The sequence below is a fragment of the Meles meles genome, chromosome 13 (assembly GCF_922984935.1).
Source record: "Meles meles chromosome 13, mMelMel3.1 paternal haplotype, whole genome shotgun sequence".
In the NCBI taxonomy this organism is placed as follows: Eukaryota; Metazoa; Chordata; class Mammalia; order Carnivora; family Mustelidae; genus Meles; species Meles meles.
Window position 1 is genome coordinate 70,056,780 of NC_060078.1, and position 21,209 is coordinate 70,077,988.

The 21,209-nt window shown below is 42.9% G+C and overlaps 1 protein-coding gene across 3 annotated transcripts in view; it reads left to right on the top strand.

The window, feature by feature from the left end:
- Window positions 1-21,209, top strand: part of ACSL5 (acyl-CoA synthetase long chain family member 5) — a 45,201-nt gene that overhangs the window by 11,459 nt on the left and 12,533 nt on the right. For 2 of the 3 annotated variants that reach the window (XM_046026866.1, XM_046026868.1), the window contains exons 2-11: window positions 7,232-7,416; window positions 10,428-10,536; window positions 15,010-15,074; window positions 15,185-15,286; window positions 17,093-17,192; window positions 18,179-18,357; window positions 19,144-19,176; window positions 19,265-19,316; window positions 20,097-20,170; window positions 20,811-20,888. In XM_046026866.1, coding sequence (XP_045882822.1) covers window positions 7,261-7,416; window positions 10,428-10,536; window positions 15,010-15,074; window positions 15,185-15,286; window positions 17,093-17,192; window positions 18,179-18,357; window positions 19,144-19,176; window positions 19,265-19,316; window positions 20,097-20,170; window positions 20,811-20,888 — 948 coding nt within the window. In that variant the 5' untranslated portion in view covers window positions 7,232-7,260. Of the gene's footprint in view, window positions 1-5,239; window positions 5,380-7,231; window positions 7,417-10,427; window positions 10,537-15,009; window positions 15,075-15,184; window positions 15,287-17,092; window positions 17,193-18,178; window positions 18,358-19,143; window positions 19,177-19,264; window positions 19,317-20,096; window positions 20,171-20,810; window positions 20,889-21,209 lie in introns of those variants that run through there. The other variant, XM_046026869.1, reaches the window with a different exon arrangement.

Below are 21,209 nucleotides of genomic sequence, written 5' to 3' on the forward strand. Positions count from 1 at the left end.
CTCCCTGGTCCCATCTTGTTTCATTTTTTCCCTCCCTTTCCCCCACCCCTGCCCTGCCTCTCAAATTACTCATATCAGAGAGATCATATGATAATTGTCTTTCTCTGATTGACTTATTTCACTCAGCATAATACCCTCTAGTTCCAACCACGTCACTGCAAATAGCAAGGTTTTGTTTTTTTGATGGCTGCATAGTATTCCATTGTATATATATATACCACACCTTCCTTACCCATTCATCTGTTGATGAACATCTAGGTACTTTCCATAGTTTCGCTATTGTAGACATTGCTGCTATAAACATTCGGGTACACGTGCCCCTTCGGATCACTACGTTTGTATCTTTAGGGTAAATACCCAGTAGTGCAACTGCTGGGTTGCAGGGTTGCTCTATTTTCAACTTTTTAAGAAACTTCCATACTGTTTTCCAGAGTGGCTGCATCATTTTAAATGGCACGAGAAGTTAAGACTTGCCTTTTTTAGGAGTCAATGCTTTTCCATATCCAGGTTTTCTCTGTTAAAGTTTTGTGAAATGGATCATCATTTCAAATTTGTTATCTTTTATTTCTTTTTTTTAATATTTTATTTATTTGACAGAGAGAAATCACAACTAGGCAGAGAGGCAGACAGAGAGAGAGGAGGAAGCAGGCTCCCCGCGGAGCAGAGAGCCCGATGTGGGGCTCGATCCCAGGACCCTGGGATTATGGTCTGAGCCGAAGGCAGAGGCTTCAACCCACTGAGCCACCCAGGCGCCCCTGTTATCTTTTATTTCTTAATAGAAGAAAGCTACATTTGATGCAGAAGAGTAAACTGGTGCAAGAAAAAGTGAAAAGCCATTAGTCCCAGGGTTTGAGGAAATTGAAGGGTCTTACAATGGAATGTCTATCTGTTTCATGTTTGTTGCATTCATTAAGGAAAAGGCTATTTTCATAGGGCTGCCAGTTTGTAATGTGCTTTTGATCTTTTGCCATTACTTTGGAATTTGTCTAGAAATATTGATGATGTGGTTAAGATCTGAGATGGAGGCTTCCTAAGTTGAGGGCGGCAGGAATTTAGGGGGCTGGGTTGGTGACTTAAGACCCAACGAAGAAGGCCAGACTTTCATATACAGCCTTCTAAATCGCACACAGGCCCCTTTGGAGTCATTATGAGTTGTGAAACCTTGGAACCTAGTCTCTAAGAGAAAGCAAGTCATTCGGTACAGAAGAATGTGTTAGCCAGCTGAGTATCGGAACCTGGGGACTCTGGTCTCTCTTTTAATGAGCTCTCTGTCACCACAGACTGAGCCAATACATGCAAGAGAACAGAGAAACCAATTAAATCCAAATTAGGATAACTAGAAGGTAGATTTTTTCCCCCAAAAGCTCATAATTGAAATTTGTATCTCATTTTTGCACAGAAAATAATGAATTCTTCAGGCCTAAAAATGAAGATAATTTGCCTTATTGTTCTTTGAATTCCAGAAGCCTAGGGTAACCATAATTATTTATTTCTGGGCTGGATTTCCTGCTCACTATTGTAGATGGCTTCATTCGATAAGATTCATCCTGTATTTTCTTTCAAGCTCAGAGGATTTTACTTCTCCTGAGTAGTCCTTGATATGTGTTAGAAATACATCCTTTTCACCCTCTTCCTTCCCTAACCCAGTGTTGTGGTAAATATTGATTTGGGAGTGCCCATCTCAAGATTGGCCAGAGTGACTTTGGATGATATAAGGTTTGGGAGCTTAGGAATGGGAGATTTACTAAGGGAATAACTAAGGGATTAACAGAAAGAGTATTTAAGACAGACAATTCTGAACCAGAAAACTGGTAATTTTTTTTTTCAACAACTGTTGATTGAAACCAAACTATGTGCCAGGCATGGTGTAGGCTTTGGAGACACAGGTGAACAAAACAAAATCCCTGTTCTGATTAAAACATCAGTTCAGTAGAAGCAACAGACGGTAAGGGAGCTGGTGTATTTCAGATAGCGAACAGTGTCGTGGAGAAGAGAAAACAAGATTCCGTGATAGTGATTGGAGTGGAAAGGACCGTATCAAATAGGGTGATCAGAGAGAGTCTCTGAAGAAGCGACATTTCAGTTGAGGCCCAGCCTGTAACACACAACCATTTCAGATCTGGGAAACAGAGTTTCAGACAGAGGGAAGAGCAAACACAGAGGCTCTAAGGGAACTGACTTACGGTTAGAGAGCTGAATACATGCAGGAGAAAGAAAATCTTTCCAAGGGACTCCAAGACAAGCATTGTTTGCAGGCTAATGGGATAGCCTGAAAGCTTCAGAGCAATAAACATACTTGACCAAAAACTAGAGTAGTAGAAGGGCCCATGTAAGGACTTCATTCAAAGAAAATGAGACTTCATGAAGAATTGGTGACCCAAATCCTCAGAAAAGCAGAAATCAGAGCTGAATATGGAGTGATCCAAACCTAGACACTGAGGCTGGTCCTGGGAGCTGGCAAGCAGGAGTTAAGGCAGAAGGTATCCTTCAGCTACCTTGGGAATTAAATGTGTTGGGAGCTAGGAGAGGACTGACTGCATCCTTCCAGGGGAAGGACTGGGACAAAAGGGACATCCTGGTGTATGGGGCTATGGCATGTCTCTATCATCATATTAAAAAGCAGAGGAGGTTTTCCACCTGGGGCCATCGTAATGTGCAGTGTGGCCTGCACAACCATCCTTAGATGACCTGAAACAGGAGCTCCCGTGTACAGTGTAACACAGCTTTACCACCATTGCACTTTCCCCTCCCCCATTCTTTCCCAAATGACAACACTGTGGGAGGAGGAAACACCACCACATCAACTGCTTGCTGGAAGCTCTGTGAAATGCCCAAACCAGAACTGTAGCTGAGGTTCATAAGACACGTGACAAAAGAGACGGTGGCTTTTCTTCTCATTTACCTGAGTGCATCCAGAAGTGTTAATAGAGTCTAGAGTTTAGAGTGCTAACCAGAGCTTCCTAATCCAGTAGTGGTGGAGCCCAAAGGTTGTACCATCTCTTGGGCCCTCAGCTTCTCCCATCTGAACAGTGAGAGAGTGACATGATGCATGGTTGCAAATCCTTTCTGACACTTGCATCAGAAGGTTCAAAATATATGTATGTGTTAAAAAGCCTATCAAGATAGTAAAAAGATCACTATAGAATGGGAGAAAATATTTGCAGATTATGTATCTGATAAGGGACTAGTATGCAGAATATATAAAGAGCTCTTACAACTCAACAGCAAAAAGACAAACCTCCCAATTTAAACATGAGCAAAGGGCTCTAACAGACCTTTCTTCACAGAAGAATTGCAAATGATCAACAAGCCCATGAAAAGATGCTTGACATCATTAGTCATTAGGGAAATACAAATCAAAACCACAGTGAGGTGCCATTTCATACCTACTAGGATAGCTATTGCCCCAAAACCCCAGAATATAGCAGGTTTTAGTGTGGGGTACAAAGAAACCAGAATCCTCTGTGTTGTTCTTGGGAATGTAAAAAGGTACAACCGCTGTGGAAAACAGTTTGGTGGTTCTTCAAAAGGTTAAATGTAAAATTACCATGTGACCCAGTAATTCCATGCCTACCTATTGACCTTAAAGAACTGAAGATAGGTATTCAGAACAAAATCTGCATACAAATGTTCATTGCACTGGTCACCATAGCCAAAAGGGGAAAACACCCCCGATATCTATCAGGCGATGAACAAATCAGTAAAATGTCTTTCCACACAGTGGAATGTTTACTCAGCCCTAAGAAATGAAGCACTGACATGTGCTGTAACATGGATAAACCTTGAAAATGTTATGCTTAGTGAGAAAAGTCAGACACAGAAAGTCAAATATTGCATGATTCCATGTATATGAAATATTAAGAATTTGTCAGAAATTATTCAAATAGAAACAAAGCTAATGGTTGCCAGGCGCTGCAGGGAGGAGCGAGTAAGTACTTAATGGGCACTTGGTTTCCTTTCGGGGATGAAACTGTTTGGGACCTAACTAGAGGCAATGGTTGTAAACATCATGAACGTACTAAATGCTACGGAATTGTACATTTTAAAAATGGTTAATTCTATCTTCTGTGGATTTCACCTCAATTTTTTAAAACATGGGGAAGCAGAAAGGAACCATCTGAAATTCTGTACATGATCGTATTTGAACTGATTACTTAATTTGCCATTACAAACAGAGTAAGCTATTTTAGTTGTCAAGTAGACACATCCTTCAGTGTTTTCTGCTAATAAAATCCCTTGCCAGTGTAAGCAAGGTATTTCGTTCTCCTGAAACTGCCCACCTGACATTTGTAAGTATCTCCCTTGTCTGTTACAGAGTAGACCCTCTCATCACTCTTGTGGGTAGTATACTGCAACAGGTCTAAAAGGGAGGGCACGAGAACTGACACACCATGGTCCAGAATAAGCCAGATGTCTTTCTCTTTGTCTCATACCGGACTTACTAACTGAGCCAATAGTTGAAACTGAGATTTCACAAAAATTCAGTGTTACAGGTTTTCCAGGGAGAAAAAAAATCTGATGGTCTGGTGATCCTGGGCTCCCATTACCGAGCGGTAACAATCAGTGCAGGTGACAACAGGTGCTGCCTTTAGTCTGGTCATGGGCTCTCTCTCCCTCTTCCCCTCCCTTCCTGCTCCCTGCTGGGCTCCTCGACCCCTCTCCTCCTTACCACCCCCTCAAACACCAGTTTCACCTTGAGACCCTCTTTTGAAGACATTGTTTGCAAAGTCCCTTATTTTTTTTTTTTTAGGATTTTATTTATTTATTTGACAGATAGAGATCGTAAGTAGGCAGAGAGGCAGGCAGAGAGGCAGGCAGACAGAAAGAGAGAAGAGGAAGCAGGCTCCCTGCTGAGCAGAGAGCATGATGTGGGGCTCGGTCCCAGGACCCTGGGAATGTGACCGGAGCTGAAGGCAGAGGCTTTAACCCACTGAGCCACCCAGGTGCCCACAAAGTCCCTTATTAAAATATAAATCTGCAAGAAGACAGCAAAAGCCCTTAGTGTGATAATTTGTTCCCACAGACCAGAAGGGGAGTGAATGGAAGAATCTCTTAATTTGAAGGTGTGATTAGGACAGAGGAGAGACTCCCAGATCAGAAGATACTGCCAGGCTGGGGGAAAGGGCTGGGTGTATAGGGTGGCCAGCACCAAGCAGATTTCTCCTCCTTTGAATGCCTGCTACCCACTCTCAATTTCACAATTTCCCCTGAGGCCGCCCTATTCCCCATCTGGTGAACAACAAAGTCCTACGCGGCTGGCTCGTGAACACATTCTGTCTCCTGGACATGCCACTTCACCATACCAATCCAGGTGAAGCTGGATTCCAAAATTCCCGGCTCAGAATCCTGGCAGGTGGTCACAGAAGCTCCTCTTGTGAGGTAACCTAGCCCTTATGGGGCCTCACTTTTGTTTTTGTTGTGTCTTCTTTTTCTTCTCCTAAACACAATGTGGAAGAAACCGAGGAGTGGGGGACAGTCATCCCAGTCTGTGGAAGTTCATCTTTCCTCCATAAAATGGAAAGGGACGGCTCCAAATTCAGGTAGCAGAAGAATGCTAAGATGACTGCCTGTCCCGTTCGAGTTCCCACACACATTTCCTAGAACCCCACTAGCCTTTGTTAGAGGGAAGTTTTTGTCTTCATGGAGAAAGTTTGAGATGCCGGCTGATGGCAGTTGCCCCAAAGTTCTCAGGCAGCTATGATCTTACTCTGATCAAACTCTTTATCATGCATGCTTTGCTCTCTTGGTTTTAAGTAGGAACGTTTGGCCTCCTCTCTGAGATATTTTTCTGTAGGCACTGTGGTGAACTTCGAAAAACACAACTTCTGAATTTCCTGTGCTGTTGTCTATAAGGTTCCAGACAGGTTCAGTCTCCTTGAACTCTGTAGCTAGACTCGTGAGGAAAGAGGAGCTGTGGTTTTTGTAGCTTTCAATGGGGGAAGCAGCAGTGGGAAATGGTGAGTGAATTTGGACAAGTCGCATTACCCCTGGGAGCTTCAATTTTTCTCATCTCTAAAATTCTACTTCATGACATTTGGTTGGATTTAAATTCCATGATCCATGCAAACAGCCCAGTCTGAAAGCAGTTTGGGGCAAGAGTTGGAAGAGATGGCCTCTGCCAGAGGAAGTTCCTAGGACCTGCCCGGATACTAGTTCCTGCTACCAGAGCAGTTTGAAGCCTGAACTTTGCTGGAAACTATAAGAAAACCTGGGTTGGGGAAAACCTTTGTGGTGTCTGTTCCTTGAGATCTCTTCCTGACCTAAACCTTCAATGTTCACTTGCTACCATGGGTCAGGTCCATTCTCCAACACTCTTCCTGTGAACCTGGCCAATGTTGCCTCCAGTAAAAATGGTTGCTCTGGTGGAGATGACATTGGACAAAGCAAGCTGACAGGATGTTGCTCACTGAGACTCTCCCAGTGCTTCAAAAAAAGAAAGCAATGAGCAAGGCACATCTGGGCAGCAGGAAATGTCCTTCATGCAGAATACTTGATTTTTAAACTCTGTTGAGTCACCTCTACAGATGTTCCCTTTTCTGCTTTATACTAGAGAAATTCAGGTGGAATAGTTCTTCCTGATGCTCAGTTGGCCTGGGCAGGGGAGGATCTCTAGAATGCCTAGTTTAGCCTGGATCTGACTACCAGCTTAGTCCGGATCCAGAAGGGCTTCTTCTAGGCCCCATGGGCCAAAAATAAAAGGGCAGTCATTTCTTCTCTCTCTCTCTCTTTTTGTAAGATTTTATTTGTTTATTTGACAGAGAAAGAGAGACAGAGAGAGAATACAAGCAAGGTGAGTGGAAGAGGGAGAAGCAGGCTTCCCACTGAGAAAGGAGTCTGACGCGGGACTCCATCCCAGGATCCTGGGATCATGTCCTCAGCCAAAGGCAGACACTTGATGACAGAACCACCCAGGTGCCCCAGAAGGCCAGTCATTTCATAAAATTGTTGAGCAAGCGATTAACTTGTTTCCTTTGATCCTTCCTTTGTCCTTGTGGGAGGACAGTCAAGTCACAGGAGTGGAGAATGCATTCTATGATTTCCAGCATTGCTAAAATAATCAGTAATAGAAAGTCTCCTGCTAGAGAAGGCCCACCCTGTTTTCTTGGAGGGTTAGAAGTCTGTGTTTGTGTCTGGGGGCTGGGGGGGAGGGTCCCTTTATAAACACAGCTATCGAGTAAAAATTTCAGCCATTTCCTCTAACTTTCTTTCCTCTTTTTTTTTTTTTTTAAAGGCTTGAACTTCCTGCTGCTATCCACAAAGATGCTTTTTATCTTTAACTTCTTATTTTCCCCACTTCCAACCCCGGCACTGGTCTGCATTCTGACCTTCGGAGTCGCCATCTTCCTGTGGCTGATCAGTAGACCTCAGCCAGTCTTGCCTCTTGTGGATCTGAACAACCAGTCAGTGGGAATTGAGGTAACTTGCCAATCTTCTTTTTAGTTTGCTCAAGCACGAAGTATAATTCAAGACCTTGGGATAACTTGGGAAGAGGAAGGGATCTGGGGTGCGAAAGTAAGCCATTTAGGTTAGCAATCACCAGAAGATCTACGAATTTGGACTTCAGTTACTGGCGTACTTTGCTTTGTAATAAAAATGAAACCACAGGTAGGTTTTATGAAGCCAATAATCAAGATCAGAGTTGGTAAACTATAGCCCATGGGCAAAATCCACCTTTTTATGAGCAACTAGCCAGCTAAGAATGGTTTTCACATTTTTATAAAGATATGTTTAAAAAAATAAAAAAGAAAAGTAGTTCATGTATGTTCCACAGAGCCTGAAGTTTTTCCTATCTAGCCCTTTACAGAGAAATTTTGCTGACTATGATCTAGATGATAGAGCCAGTACTTTGGGTGTAGGAGAACATTTTCATTAAAATACCCAATATCTGAGAAGGATAAAGAGGTTATTTCCTTGAGTTAAATTCTGGCTTTGAGTTAATATCCAGTCTTAAAACTGGTGGAAGTTGAAGTGGGATTTTTCCCCTCAATTCCCTGACTTTCAGGAAATCATACAGCTTCCTACATCTCCAAGCAAAGGGAAAGCTTCTAGAATGTTCTTTCATCATCTTTCATGTTCAGTCCTTTGCAGAGAAGAAAGCATTTCTGTTCCTTTATAAGACTCACCTGATCTTTTCAAGAACTTCTTTCCTCTATCCAGGAATCTTACTCCAAGTTGTATCCACTCTCCACCACCAAGACTTTTTTGGGGGGCTGTTTCCATGGTTTTTGTTGGCCTCTTCATTTGCGTTGATCCTGCTCCTTCAATACCACCTCCTTTCAATCTTCCCTTTTCCCACTAGAGTTCTTTAAGTGTAACCTGTTGATTTCCTTTCCTGAACTTCAGCCCACTGAGATCTGACCTTTACTCTGACCATCTCCCCAAACTCCTCTGGGTCACTCATGACCTAACTTTGAAATTCAATGATTTCTCCTTCAGCCTTCTTCTTACTTGACTTGAGAATTCTTCTCTTAAAACTCCTTTCATCCTATCTTTCAATGAGATTTCTTCCTCATTCCAAAACGGTCTTCGTCACTCAGCTTCTTTTCTTCCCTCATCTAGGGTTTCATTCTCACCTTCTCGATTCCGTAAGTCAGGGTTTGGCAAACCTGTGCTGACCAGACAGTGAATTGTTCAGGCTTTGCAGGCCGTGTGAACTCTCTTGCCACTACTCAACTCGGTTGTTGTAACATTAAGACAGTATGTTTCATGCTGTTGAAAGCAGCAGACAATGTGTAAATGAATGAGCACATGATAAATCTTTACTTGTAAAAGCAGGTGACAAGGCAGATCTGGCCCTAGATTATAGTCTGCCAATCCCTGTGAACTCCTCCCAGCTGAGAAAAATGCATCTTCTCTCATGACTTGGAATTGTACATAAAATGTTACAACACCCAAATCTGAATTTCTAGTTCTGATCTCTCCCCAGTACCAGACTATCTCAGTGGCACTCAAGCTCAACAAGTCTCTTTATTGGATATCTTCTCTCTCTCTCTCTCTCTCTCTCTGTCTCTCTCTGTCTCTCTCTGTCTCTCTCTGTCACACACACACACACACACACACACACACACACACACCCTTTCCTATTTCCCCTCCTGCTCTACCTCAGTTGAACGCATCTCTTCTCGTTGAGTCTGAATCATCTTTCCTTCTTCCTTCTTTCTCAGCCCATCTACGTAAACAAACAGTAAGACACTATTTTCCTTTACTAGAGAGGGAACTCCATTGTTGAGTCCTTGACTTAATGTGTCATCTGGAAATCTTCCCTGATGCTCTAGACAAAGTTAGAGCTCTCACTGTACTATGTTACCCTGTCCTTCTTTAGCCCTTATCTCAGTAGTAACTTACTTTTTTTTTTAAGATTTTATTTATTTATTTGACAGATAGAGATCACAAGTAGGCAGAGAGGCAGGCAGAGAGAGAGAGAGGAGGAAGCAGGCTCCCTGCCAAGCAGAGAGCCCGACGCAGGGCTCGATCCCAGGACCCTGGGATCATGACCTGAGCGAAAGGCAGAGACTTTAACCCACTGAGCCACCCAGGCGCCCCAGTAACTTACATTTTTGAATGTTTATTTCAGTGATGCCTAGTTCTCTCTAGACTAGCTTGCGTGAGGGTTAGACCATGTTGTAGCTCATCTTGCTGCCCCAGGATCCTCATCAGGGTCTGATCCTATAGTTCCAGCTGATTTGTCTAGGTACATCTGTAGCTACTGCCTCTTCCTCTGATCCCCTGCTCTCTACAGGATAGAGAGAGGCCACCCACCAGACTCTGCAATGTGTCGTTTCGTCTCTGTGTCTTTATTCAGGCTGTTCCTTCATTCAGAATTGTTCTTTCCCTCCCCTCTACCAAACCATAACTTTCTGGTAAACCCTTACTTATCTTCTAATTCCCTATGAAGTATTATTTCTTTGCCACCTTCTACTTAATACAGAACAGGTAACATGACCAGCTCCCAGAATGTACGCCTTCATTACAGCATGTACATCACAATATAATAGTTGCGTGTTTGTCCTTTTCACCTCAGCTCCACTCCAAAGTCTCTCACTCATGAGATGTTGATGGACAAAGATTTGGTCTTAACTCACTTTGTGTCTATAGTATTCACTGCACTGTGTTGGCACATAGTATGTGCTTGGTAGATGTTTAAATTGGGTGTGATCTTTACAACGTAAAACCCTACTATTATTTCTCCTCTCTCTACATGTATATGTGTGTCTGACTATAGGGGTTGGGGAGATTGCCAAAAAACATAACTGTGACAGTCACTGGGTTTCTATAATGTAGAGATACTACAATTTGGGGATTTAAAAATTGTTTGAATAATAAAGAGCTCAATGTTCAGGATGTATGGTCTCTTCAATTCAATCTATAATAGTCTGAAAAGGGTGGAAGAGAGTCGGTTTTGGCCTCAACTTGGTCTTGTGTCCTAGGGTGGGGCACGGAAGGGCGCTAGCCAGAAGAGCAACGAGCCACTATCTTACTACTACTCAGATGCCAAGACAATGTATGAAGTTTTCCAAAGAGGACTTGCTGTGTCTGGTAAGCCTGGCAGTCTAACCTCAACTGCAGGAAGACGGAGGTGGGGATCTCATCGCTTACACTTCTCTCCTGTCTCACTTCTTAAACCCCAGTGGTAGTCTGAAGGCTGATGTACAAAAGGTAGGGGACGTAGCAGAGTATCAGCACAGGTGCTGGAAACAGTGTAGGACAGACTTGCGTTGGAAACCCAGCTCTTCCATTTCCAGGTGTGTGACCTGGTGCAAAATCACTTTGCCCCTCTGGATCTGTCCCTTAACACAAGGAAGACTTCCCTGTCACATTGGTAAAGATCTGATAATAATGTGGAGGAAGGTGTTTTGATTAACTCACTGGTACCTTATATTTGTTCAGAAACAGGACTTAACATAAATGCAGTTCCTTGCATCCTTGCATTTATAGATGTAGAATCGGAGCCAGAATTAGCACTAAGGGTCCTAACTTCTTACCTAGTCCTTGGCCCTAATGCTGGTCCATGCCCATACTCTTCAGGACCGCAGAAAGCAATGATCTTTTGGACTTCCTTACAAAGGCCACCACGTGGACTTTGGCAGGTTCATTTGGAACTTATCAAGACTCACTATTTATATCTGTATTACTGAACACAACATGAGGTGCGCTAGTTTCCTTTCAAAATCAACCAGCTTATACTCCCTATACCTTCTCTCTCTCTCTCTCTCTATATATATATATATATATATATATGTATATATATATATATATATATTCTGTCCAGACATAGGGTTGCCTGTGTGACTTTTTAAAAAATATTTTATTTATTTATTTGAGAGTGAGTGAGAGAGAGAGCATGAGCTGGGGGGAGGGGCAGAGGGAGAGGGAGAAGCAGGCTCCCTGCAGAGCAAAGAACCTAATGTGGGGCTCAATCCCAGGACCCTGGGATCATGACCTGAGCTGAGGGCAGATGCTTAACAAACTGAGCCACCCAGGTGCTTTTGCCTGTGTGACTTCTTTCTCCCTTGTTTCCTTCTGCCTTCTCACTGTGACAATATTTACTAGCCAACTTCTGTCAAGTGCCAATGCATCAGCCACTCCACACATTGCAGCTGCTTAACCTCCCCTAAACCTTAGAGATTAGTTGTTATTGCCTCTACTTTAAAAAAAAAATGAGGAAACAGACACTCAGAGGTTCAGGAACATTCCAAAGGCAACAGAACTAGAAAATGTTGTAGTTGATATTGAAATCTGTCTAACTAGATTGTTCTATTTTCAATCAGCTCTGAAGTGTTATAAAAGTAGTTGTTCCTCCAGACAAAGAAAGGTTTATTACAAAGAAAACTTCTATAGAAGGCTCCAAGATGGACCATACTTGGTGTTTCTGACTCTAAATCGGTACTTATTTAGACTTCCATACAAATAACAGACTTCCATACAAATAACCAACCTTTAGTTTCTTTCCTGTTCGGCAACCGAAGACACTATACAGCTAATATAACAAACTTGCCTTTGGAATTTTCTATTTCTCAAAATTTTCTTCATTGAGTTTTCTTTCTTGTGTCATTACTATAACTAGAAACAATCCATTTAGCACATGTTATGTGGCATATAAGATCCTTCATTTAGAATAACTTTTTCAATACTGAATTAAAACTTAACAGGTAGAGTTAAAATGGCTTCTCCTCTAAGCAGTTATGAGAAATAGAAAAATGATGTCTGGTCCCAAGTGGAGATGAATACATCAGCCTTAACATTCTTTCTTTCTTTCTGTCTGTCTTTTTTTCTTTCTTTCAGAGAGGGTGATAGAGGCGGTGGGGCAGAGGGAGAGGGAGACAGAGAATCTCAAGAATTCAGGCTGAGCGTGGAGCCTGATGTAGGGCTTGATCTCAAGATGCTGAGATCATGACCTAAGCCGAAATCAAGAGTCAGATGCTTAACCAACTGAGCCACCCAGGCACCCCTGCCCTAACCTACACTTCTAACTCCTATCCAGTAGATGGTCTATGTTGAGAATCCACTAAAATACAGCTCCCCTAGCACCACCTTGTTGCAGAGGACCAGATTTCCACACAGAAAACCTAAGAATCTGAATCTCGAATAAAGCTTCTCAGGGGTTCTGCATGCTACAGTTTCAACTCTGCCTAGCTGAAGGCAGCAACTTGGCCAAGAAGTTAACTGGTAGGGTCTTTGTAGATGACCCTACCTTTAGAACAGACGGACGTCTGAGCTGAATATGTGAATCAAAGGCTAGGCTGTTGCCTGGTCGGGACTTTGGCTAAATAGGCGGAAGCTGATTGGGCCCAGAGTTTAATGAGACTTCAGCTGGTGCCCCTAAGGGCCAATTATTTGACGTACTCCTTGACCATGGGTCTTTGCTAGAGCTTTCATCATTAGGGAAATGACGTATAGTTTTCCCACATTTGCTGCCATTTCTTACTGGGTGAGCTTGAAGACACTGCCCCAGTCCTCCATGATGCTTCGTACCTTAGGGATAACAATAGTTGGGTAACGTGCACAGAGAACATTCCATCAGTGGTGGATATGGAATAGTAAGATGGTAGACTGTCTGAGGCACATTCTCTGGGGTGGAGTGGTGGCTGTGAACACCTCAGGACCGGGACTTGCCTTGCCTCTGGGAAAGCAACAGCGTGATCCTGGACGTCTTGAGCTCTCATGCAGTTCTTCTAGTGGAGAGAAAAAGTCCTCATATTTCCTGTGGATAGGCTCCTTGTTCATTCCTTAAACATCTCTTTCATCAGAATAGTTCTGTCTTTCCAGGTTTCTTTCCCTTTCCTTCTGTCACTTAGATTGCAGGGTCACTGCTTTGTCTCTGAATTCTTGGTCACTCTGTCTCTGAACGCTTCCTTTTGGCAAGACCTGAGTCTCTCTCCGCAATCTGACTAGAACCTCTAGGTAAAATTTCTATCCTTCTACTCTTCTCTCAGTAACTCTCTCTCCCTCTGGCTTAGATGTCGGGACTTCTCGGTTAGTTAGTGTGGCTCTCTCACCCAACAGCACTACGGCCATGGCTCGCATGGCTGACAGGACTGTTTATTCTAGTAAGCAGAGTTCCCAAACTTGAGCTCTTCAGACATTTCATTCTTCTACTCTCAAGTGTACGACACAATTGTAAAGATATTGAAGGCAGATGTACGTGTGTACGGACAAGTGTGTACCTGTGTGTGTGCAGGTGTATATATGTTCCTGTAGTTCCTTACGAGCCTTGGTATCTCAGGAGACGTTCTCATATAAATGGGAAAAGTACATTAACAGATGATTGGAGAGAGTAAATGAAACAAAGGAAAAGGTCCCACTTTAGGAGCTGTTAAACTTAAAGTACTAACTTTTTAAACCTAGCAAACCAGAAGGATATGGAAAAGATACTTTTGGGGGTCTACGACTTGGTGTGTCACTGGTGAGAGAAAAAATCCTTTTTTACAACTTCTCTGCTAAGCAGTGTGGTTCAGAGGATCAAAAAATGTGAGCTGTTCTGTCCACCACAACCCCCGAGATCCCCCCACAACACACACACCAACTACGTTGTTTCATTTCAGAGACTCTATTCTACGAAATGTTCTGAATTTGACATTAGCAATTTGGAAATATTTATCAGAACATTATTTCAGGTATCAGACTTGGAAATGACCCAAATCCCCCCCCATGAGACAAAGTCACTGCCACAGAGCCCTTCCTCAGTTGGCCATAAAAGTCCACTGAAATCTCTGCAAAGAAGAAATAATAACAGGAATTTTCATATCAAATGGGGGATGGAAGTAGGATCCAAAATCTATCTGTGGATTGAAAATAGTCCTGTAGGGGCGCCTGGGTGGCTCAGTGGGTTAAAGCCTCTGCCTTTCGCTCAGGTCATGATCCCAGGGTCCTGGGATCGAGCCCCGCATCGGGCTCTCTGCTTGGCGGGGAGCCTGCTTCCTCCTCTCTCTCTCTCTGCCTGCCTCTCTCCCTACTTGTGATCTCTATCTGTCAAATAAATAAATAAAAAAAATCTAAAAAAAAAAAAAAGAAAATAGTCCTGTAAACCTATACAAAGGACCTTTGAAAATCACTATCAGTATTAGTAGTGTTTAGGTGGTGAAATCATTGACAGCGCATATTTTGATTTTTTTTCTATATTTTTTATGAGCATGCATTTCTTTTATCAATCTAAAATTATCTGATAGAGGCGGGCTGTTTGTGTTTACTTATGGGCTTTTACTTGTTCACATCATGTGAACATTTTCTCCAAATGCCTGTTACCACGGAGGTCACACATTCCAACAGCAAACCATGCCGAATGTTCCAATACATTTCCTAAATGTTTCAGATGTAGTTTGTAAGACTCTCTCTGCCTTTGAGAACTTTGAGTACTTATTGCCTTTGACTTTCCTTGACACATCAGAGAAGCCCGTGTCCTTACTGGATTTCTCCTCCTTTGTGTCTTATCTCTCCCTAATCCTCTTTTACCTTCTATGATAGGAAGGATTTGCAGGTGGTGCTGATTTTCTCTAAATGTCATATTTTTAGACAATGGGCCTTGCTTGGGATCCAGAAAACCAAACCAGCCCTACAGATGGCTATCCTACAAGCAGGTAAGTCTTGCCCATTGTTTGGGGGTAGACTCTTTTGTTAATGTGGCATTCTAGCTAACTTTCTCTCTTCGGGGTCTTGTCCTCTCTCCCCGCCCCCGTCTCTCTTGTAGGTGTCTGATCGTGCCGAGTACCTGGGTTCCTGTCTCTTGCATAAAGGACATAAGCCATCACAAGACCAATTTATTGGCATCTTTGCTCAGAATAGGCCAGAGGTAACCATGCTCAAGTTAACTTCAGAAACTAGTCTAAAGACTTAAAGCCTGGCCCAAAACCAGCACTCTGACACTTTCTGATGATTTACAAAAATTATTTAAAGCTCTCATATTCTATAAATATTGTCCCCCCAATAAAGAGTTACAGTTCAGTGCTCCCTTAATTCCTGGTTGAATGCCTAGGGCTCTAAGTTAGTACCTGGATTTCTCTTATTTCCTAGCCCATGATGATTCACTTTAAGTCCATCTCTTTGTTGTATGAGGAATATAAGGAAGCTACATGGGGCTGGCAAATAAGAGCTTGGGGACATTGTAGAATGGGGGAGGTATTTTATTAGAATTGGAACTTGCATGTTATACTTGAACTTGTCAAACAAGGTACCCAGTGCTACCGAGAGAGGCTGTTCCCATCTTTCCGCAGAGATTGAAAGCAGATGGTAGATGTTAAGATGATTGGAATTAAGCTTTAGTTAAGTCTTAGACCAATATCCTCAGAGAAAGCCTTTATCTGCTGCAGAATGGTTGGTTGGATGTCCTATGCGTCCTAGAGCCGGCTGCTTAACCAAAACCCTGGGAGGGCACTGGCTGCACTTTGAGGTGATTCTGCATAATCCACCTTTGTGACACTCTCAATCAGCCTCCATAACGAGAGATGTCTTTGACTCTTCATTCCCAACCAAGTGTATTTGATGGCTTGGGCTGCCATAACAAAATACCGCAGACAGGGGGAGCTTAGACAATAGAAATTTCCTTTCTCATGGTTCTGGAGCCTGAAAGTCCAAGATCAAGGTTTGATTTCTACTGAGGCCTCTGTTCTTGGCTTGCAGGTGGCCGTCTTCAAAGTGAGCCCTCACACAGTCTTTCCTATGTCATCCCCGGTGGCTCTTCCTCTTCTTACTCTTCCTCTTCTTACTAGGACACCAGTCATATGGGATCAAGACCCCACCCTTATGACCTTATTTAGCTTAATTACCTCTTTAAAGCTCCTATCTCCAAACACAGTCCCAATGAGGGTTAGGGTTTCAACATGAATTTAGGGTGGGGAGGACACAATTCAGTACGTAGCACCTAAACTGGCATTCAAGGCCCACCATTAGCTTTCTAATCATTCTAATGATTTTTCTAATTCATTTTGTATTGTTCTCCATGCCGCTTGATGAATACACAGGGGGATTGTGCTATCCTATCTTTGCACATCCACTTCCTTCTTCCCTGAATGCCTGCCCTGCTTCCATCTCCATAACTAAATCTTACCAGTCCTTCAAAACCCTGCCCAATTTCCATCACTTTCCCAAAAGCAGTTCCAGATGGTCTTTACCCCAATCCTAAAGTGATTTCTCCCTCCTTAAAACTCCTTAAAATTGGGGTACCTGGAGGGTTGGTCAACTGAGCATCCAACTCTTGGTTTCAGCTCAGGCCATGATCGCAGGGTCTTGAGATCAAGTTCCACGTCAGACTCCACGCTCAGTGGGAAGTCTGCTTGGAATTCCCTCTCCCTTGACTACCCCCTCCCACCTCCCACCTAAAAAAAAAATCCCTTAAAACCAGTAGTTTCTGTACCCTTTATCGATGGAACTTACCATAGCTACCTCTGTATTTTGGCCCTCTTATATTGTAGTTGTCTGTGCTAGCTTATCTCTTCTTAAACTTTATTTTGTAGCATTAGCAATGGAAGTCTCTAGGGCCCCCAGGTGATTTATTTTAACACAAATGCATCAGATAAGCACTGATTGGCTGAATGACTGAAGTAATACTCTTCCTTTTCAAAGTGTTCTCTAGTTCTTACTTGAGCTTCTTTCCATATAGTGGATCATCTCTGAGTTGGCTTGTTACACGTACTCCATGGTAGCCGTCCCCCTGTATGATACCTTGGGAGCAGAAGCCATCATATACATTGTCAACAGGGGTAAGACTTTGCTATTAAATTATAACTTGATTCTATCTTAATGCTGAGTAATTCCTCAATATCTGCTTTTGTTAGCCAACTTGGAATACTATGGCCAGAATCTGGGGAAGTCTTTCCTGTTCTGTAGTACTGAGGATATAATTTATAGGGAAATTACGAAGAGCTCAAGCAGGTGCTGGCTTCTCCACAGAAGGTTCAATGAAATGTTCAAGGCGGCAGAGTGTGACAATAGAGTTTAGAGATAAGACTTCTTACATTGGCTCCCCTGGATAAAAGGTCATTGAGTGAGTCATAAGTCATTTAATTGACTAAATCACTATGAAACCACTAATTTCATTTCCTATCGTTGTAAATCCAAGTCAGTACAGTTAGTCAGCGTGTACCAATGGTACATCCATTTGTAGAAAAAATTATCGTTGTTAGAGAAATGAGTACAAGTTCAGTGGCTCAGTAACAACCCATTCGCATATCCAAGATCTAACTTTCTGTCCCAGAGCTAGGAGGTTAAGTGACTCGACCCGTTTGAACTATAGACGAAATCACAAGTCTTTTTACTTTTACAGATGAGTATCCAAGAAAATGCTAACATGTAGAATCATAAACTGTTTGTCCTCTAAAATGCCATTTGTCCCTTCTTTTCCCTTCTATTTTCTACTCCTCTCCCCCAGGTGAAACGCACTGACAGAACCACACCCGAGGGATCCATGTTTGTTGTCTGTATTCTTAAGCAGAAGGAGTTTGGTGACTCTAGAAACTGTAAACCGTCTGGGCAGCATGCATGAAAATTATGTGCTTCCGTTCCCATTACGCTCATTTATTATTGATGGAATGCTTCAGGTTTTATGCATTATAAATCTGATTTGCAGATGTAATCTCATCTGGGTACCCACTAGCTTTGAAATTTTCAAAAACCTCTTCCTCGTTGCAAGGCAATCAGGTACAGGGCAGAGCAAGAAGGTGACCTCCGGCTCTGTTTCTTCTTTCAGCTGATATCACTACAGTGATCTGTGATACACCCCAAAAGGCATCCATGCTGATAGAGAATGTGGAGAAGGGCCTCACCCCGGGCCTGAAAGTGATCATCCTCATGGATCCCTTTGAGGATGACCTGAAGCAAAGAGCAGAGAAAAGTGGAATTGAGCTCTTATCCCTGTTTGATGCTGAGGTATGTGCCTTAAATTGAACTAATAGCTGGAAGGCTGGTCTGCCACCAGGCACGATGAGGAGGATATCGACACGAGAGCACAGGCTGCTGTCAGCCAGCAGTGGAAAGGGAGGAGTCCATGAGACTCCGGCTGTGAGGCTTTGAGGAGAATTTCCCTTGAACAATTCAGGGACTGTGTCAGAGGAGAATGGTCTGTGGCCAGTAAGCACAGACTTCTAAGTAGAGGACTTATCAATACGGAGTTCAGTGGTAGCTAAATATAGGGGTCCTGGCATCCAGTGGCGGGGTTCACGTTCCAGCACCACATCCGTGAGTTAGGCGATCTTAGGCAAGGTTCTCCACATCTCCCTCCTCCCCTCTGTAAGATGAGGCTGACCTAGTTCCCACCTCGCAGGGCGGTTGTAAAGAGTTGCCTGAGTTAATCTATAGAAAGTGTTCGGAACAGTGCCTGTGATGCAGTAAGCCTTGAAATGTCAAGGATTCCTTTTATTCAAAAAGGTTTAGTAATGGTCCTAGATGACTGGACATCAAGAGTAGAATGGGAAATTCGGACATCTGGAATCTGCCCTCTGGAGGCTGGAGTTCTAGAGAAACTCTAATCTCTTCCCTGGACCTTTCACTGTGCCTGAATGTTGGCTTTGGGCCTGATTTGGGTTACAATTTTGGTTCTGTTCTCACAGAAAAGGGGTGTGTTTGCATGGAAAAGAGAAAGAGAGGGCTGTATTTGTCATTAGTTATTCCATCTTAACTAACTAGACTTCCTTTCTTGGCTTTCTGTTCATGTAGAATCTAGGCAAAGAGAACTTCAGGAAACCTGTGGTAAGTTTTCTTCTGTTCAAATTTGGGTCTTGCCCTGTTCAATTCCCAAAGCTCTTGGTGAGTTAATCCCTTGTACTTCCCCCTCTAGCCTCCTAAACCAGAAGACCTGAGTATCGTCTGCTTCACTAGTGGGACCACAGGTCAGTGTCATGAAGCTCTCCCAGAGGCCCCTGGTTGGCCAAAAACATGGCTTGAGTCACTGAGCATGGGTGGGCTGGTAAATATACCCTATAATGAGCCCTATCCTTAGGGTCTTACACCCCGAAGCTTTTGACTATGGATGCCCCAATGGAAAAACGGTATAAGTAAATAAATTTCATTGAACACACTGGGAAGGGTTTCCATGCTATGGATTTCAGGAGCCTTTCAGATGGCATCACAAAGCCAACTTTCTTCCCCAACCACCACTCTCTCAACTTGACATCATCAGAATAGTTTCACTCAATCAAGGTGACCCAGAGAGAGTTCTACACAGAGCAGTATGTGCCTTCCCCCATCCCTGTAGTTACTTATCCTATTAGAACTCCTAATAGCTTTTGATACGGCCCATGATGGCCTATAGTCATATTCTCCTGTCCACTGAGCCAGTTTGTAATGTGATAGGTAATAAAGTTAGGTCTGAAGTCCTAAATATAAAACCAGCACAAGGCGGGGTTACTCGGATTTTTGCTTTTGACTGTTAACAATCTGAAATTGTGACTGCACCCTCTGTGGTAGTAGAAGGCTAACAATGTCAGTGGTGGTGTCTCTGGGTGCATTAATCGTTCATAAATGGTGTCCCATACCATTCATCAGAGGACACAGTGACAGAAGCTCTTGGCTCTCTGGAACAGAACCAATTGAATGCAACTTCTTTCATAGCCAAAGGCTACCTATTAGTTATTTAAAGACTTTTTCTCTCCATGTCCTGTTTCCTATAGGTGACCCTAAAGGAGCCATGCTGACCCATCAAAATATTGTTTCAAATGTTTCTTCTTTCCTCAAGTGTATGGAGGTCAGTGGTCCATTGAAAAAGAGGTCCTCATTAAAATGTAAATCTGTCCTAAGATTTTAATCTTGATGGCAGAGGAGGCAGAGACAAACACAAAACAAACCAGAAACAAACAAAAATCATGTTAAAGGCCTGAATGTGGACAAATAATGGTGCATCTTGGTCCAGAGGTCTGTGCATTTTCAAGCCTTGGTCTTTCAGATCGCTGCATATCTCTACACTCAGTGAAGTTAAGGGACAACCTCTCAGACTTATACAGTGCACTACCTGTACAACTGTGTGTGACAGTCCTAGGAAGGAGTGTTCTTTAAAATCAAAGAAAAAAATTTTATTGAGATATAATTGATATAACATTGTGTTAATTCCAGATGTACATCATAATGATCCATACATATGTGTGTATGTGTGTGTATTTATATACATATATATGTTACAAAATGTTCTCCACAATAAATCTAACATCCATCCCACACGCAGTTAGTTTTTTTCTTGAGAACTATTAAGATCTAGTTAACAATTTTCAGATATATAATACAGTATTATAAACTATTAACTATAGCTAACAATAGCTTGTTTTAAATCTCCTTTGGAAGAGAAAGTTGGCATTAACCCAATGTTGTCTCCTCCTCGTTCTGATCGATAGCATGTTTTCAAGCCCACCCCGGATGATGTGACCATATCCTACCTCCCCTTGGCTCATATGTTTGAGAGGGTTGTACAGGTGAGTGTCCTGTGTTCCCAGAGGTATGTGAAATGACAGTCCTGACTTGCTAGTTCCATGTTTTTTCCAAAGGCAGCTACACAGCATTTCCAGTCCTTTCTCTGGTGGGAACGCACAGGGAGGGAGCAGGTGCAGCTGAGTCCTGAGCCCGGCCTTACTCCTCACTTGCTGCAAAGCCTTTCTAGCAGGGTCTGGGTCTATCCAGTGGGGCTGATGCTCACTTCTGCCTTCACACAGTGTGCCTGTGAGTCCTGAAGTCCAAGTCAGGAGCTGACTATCTGCTCTTGACTCTGAAATGGGAAAGGAAACATTAGTTCCTCT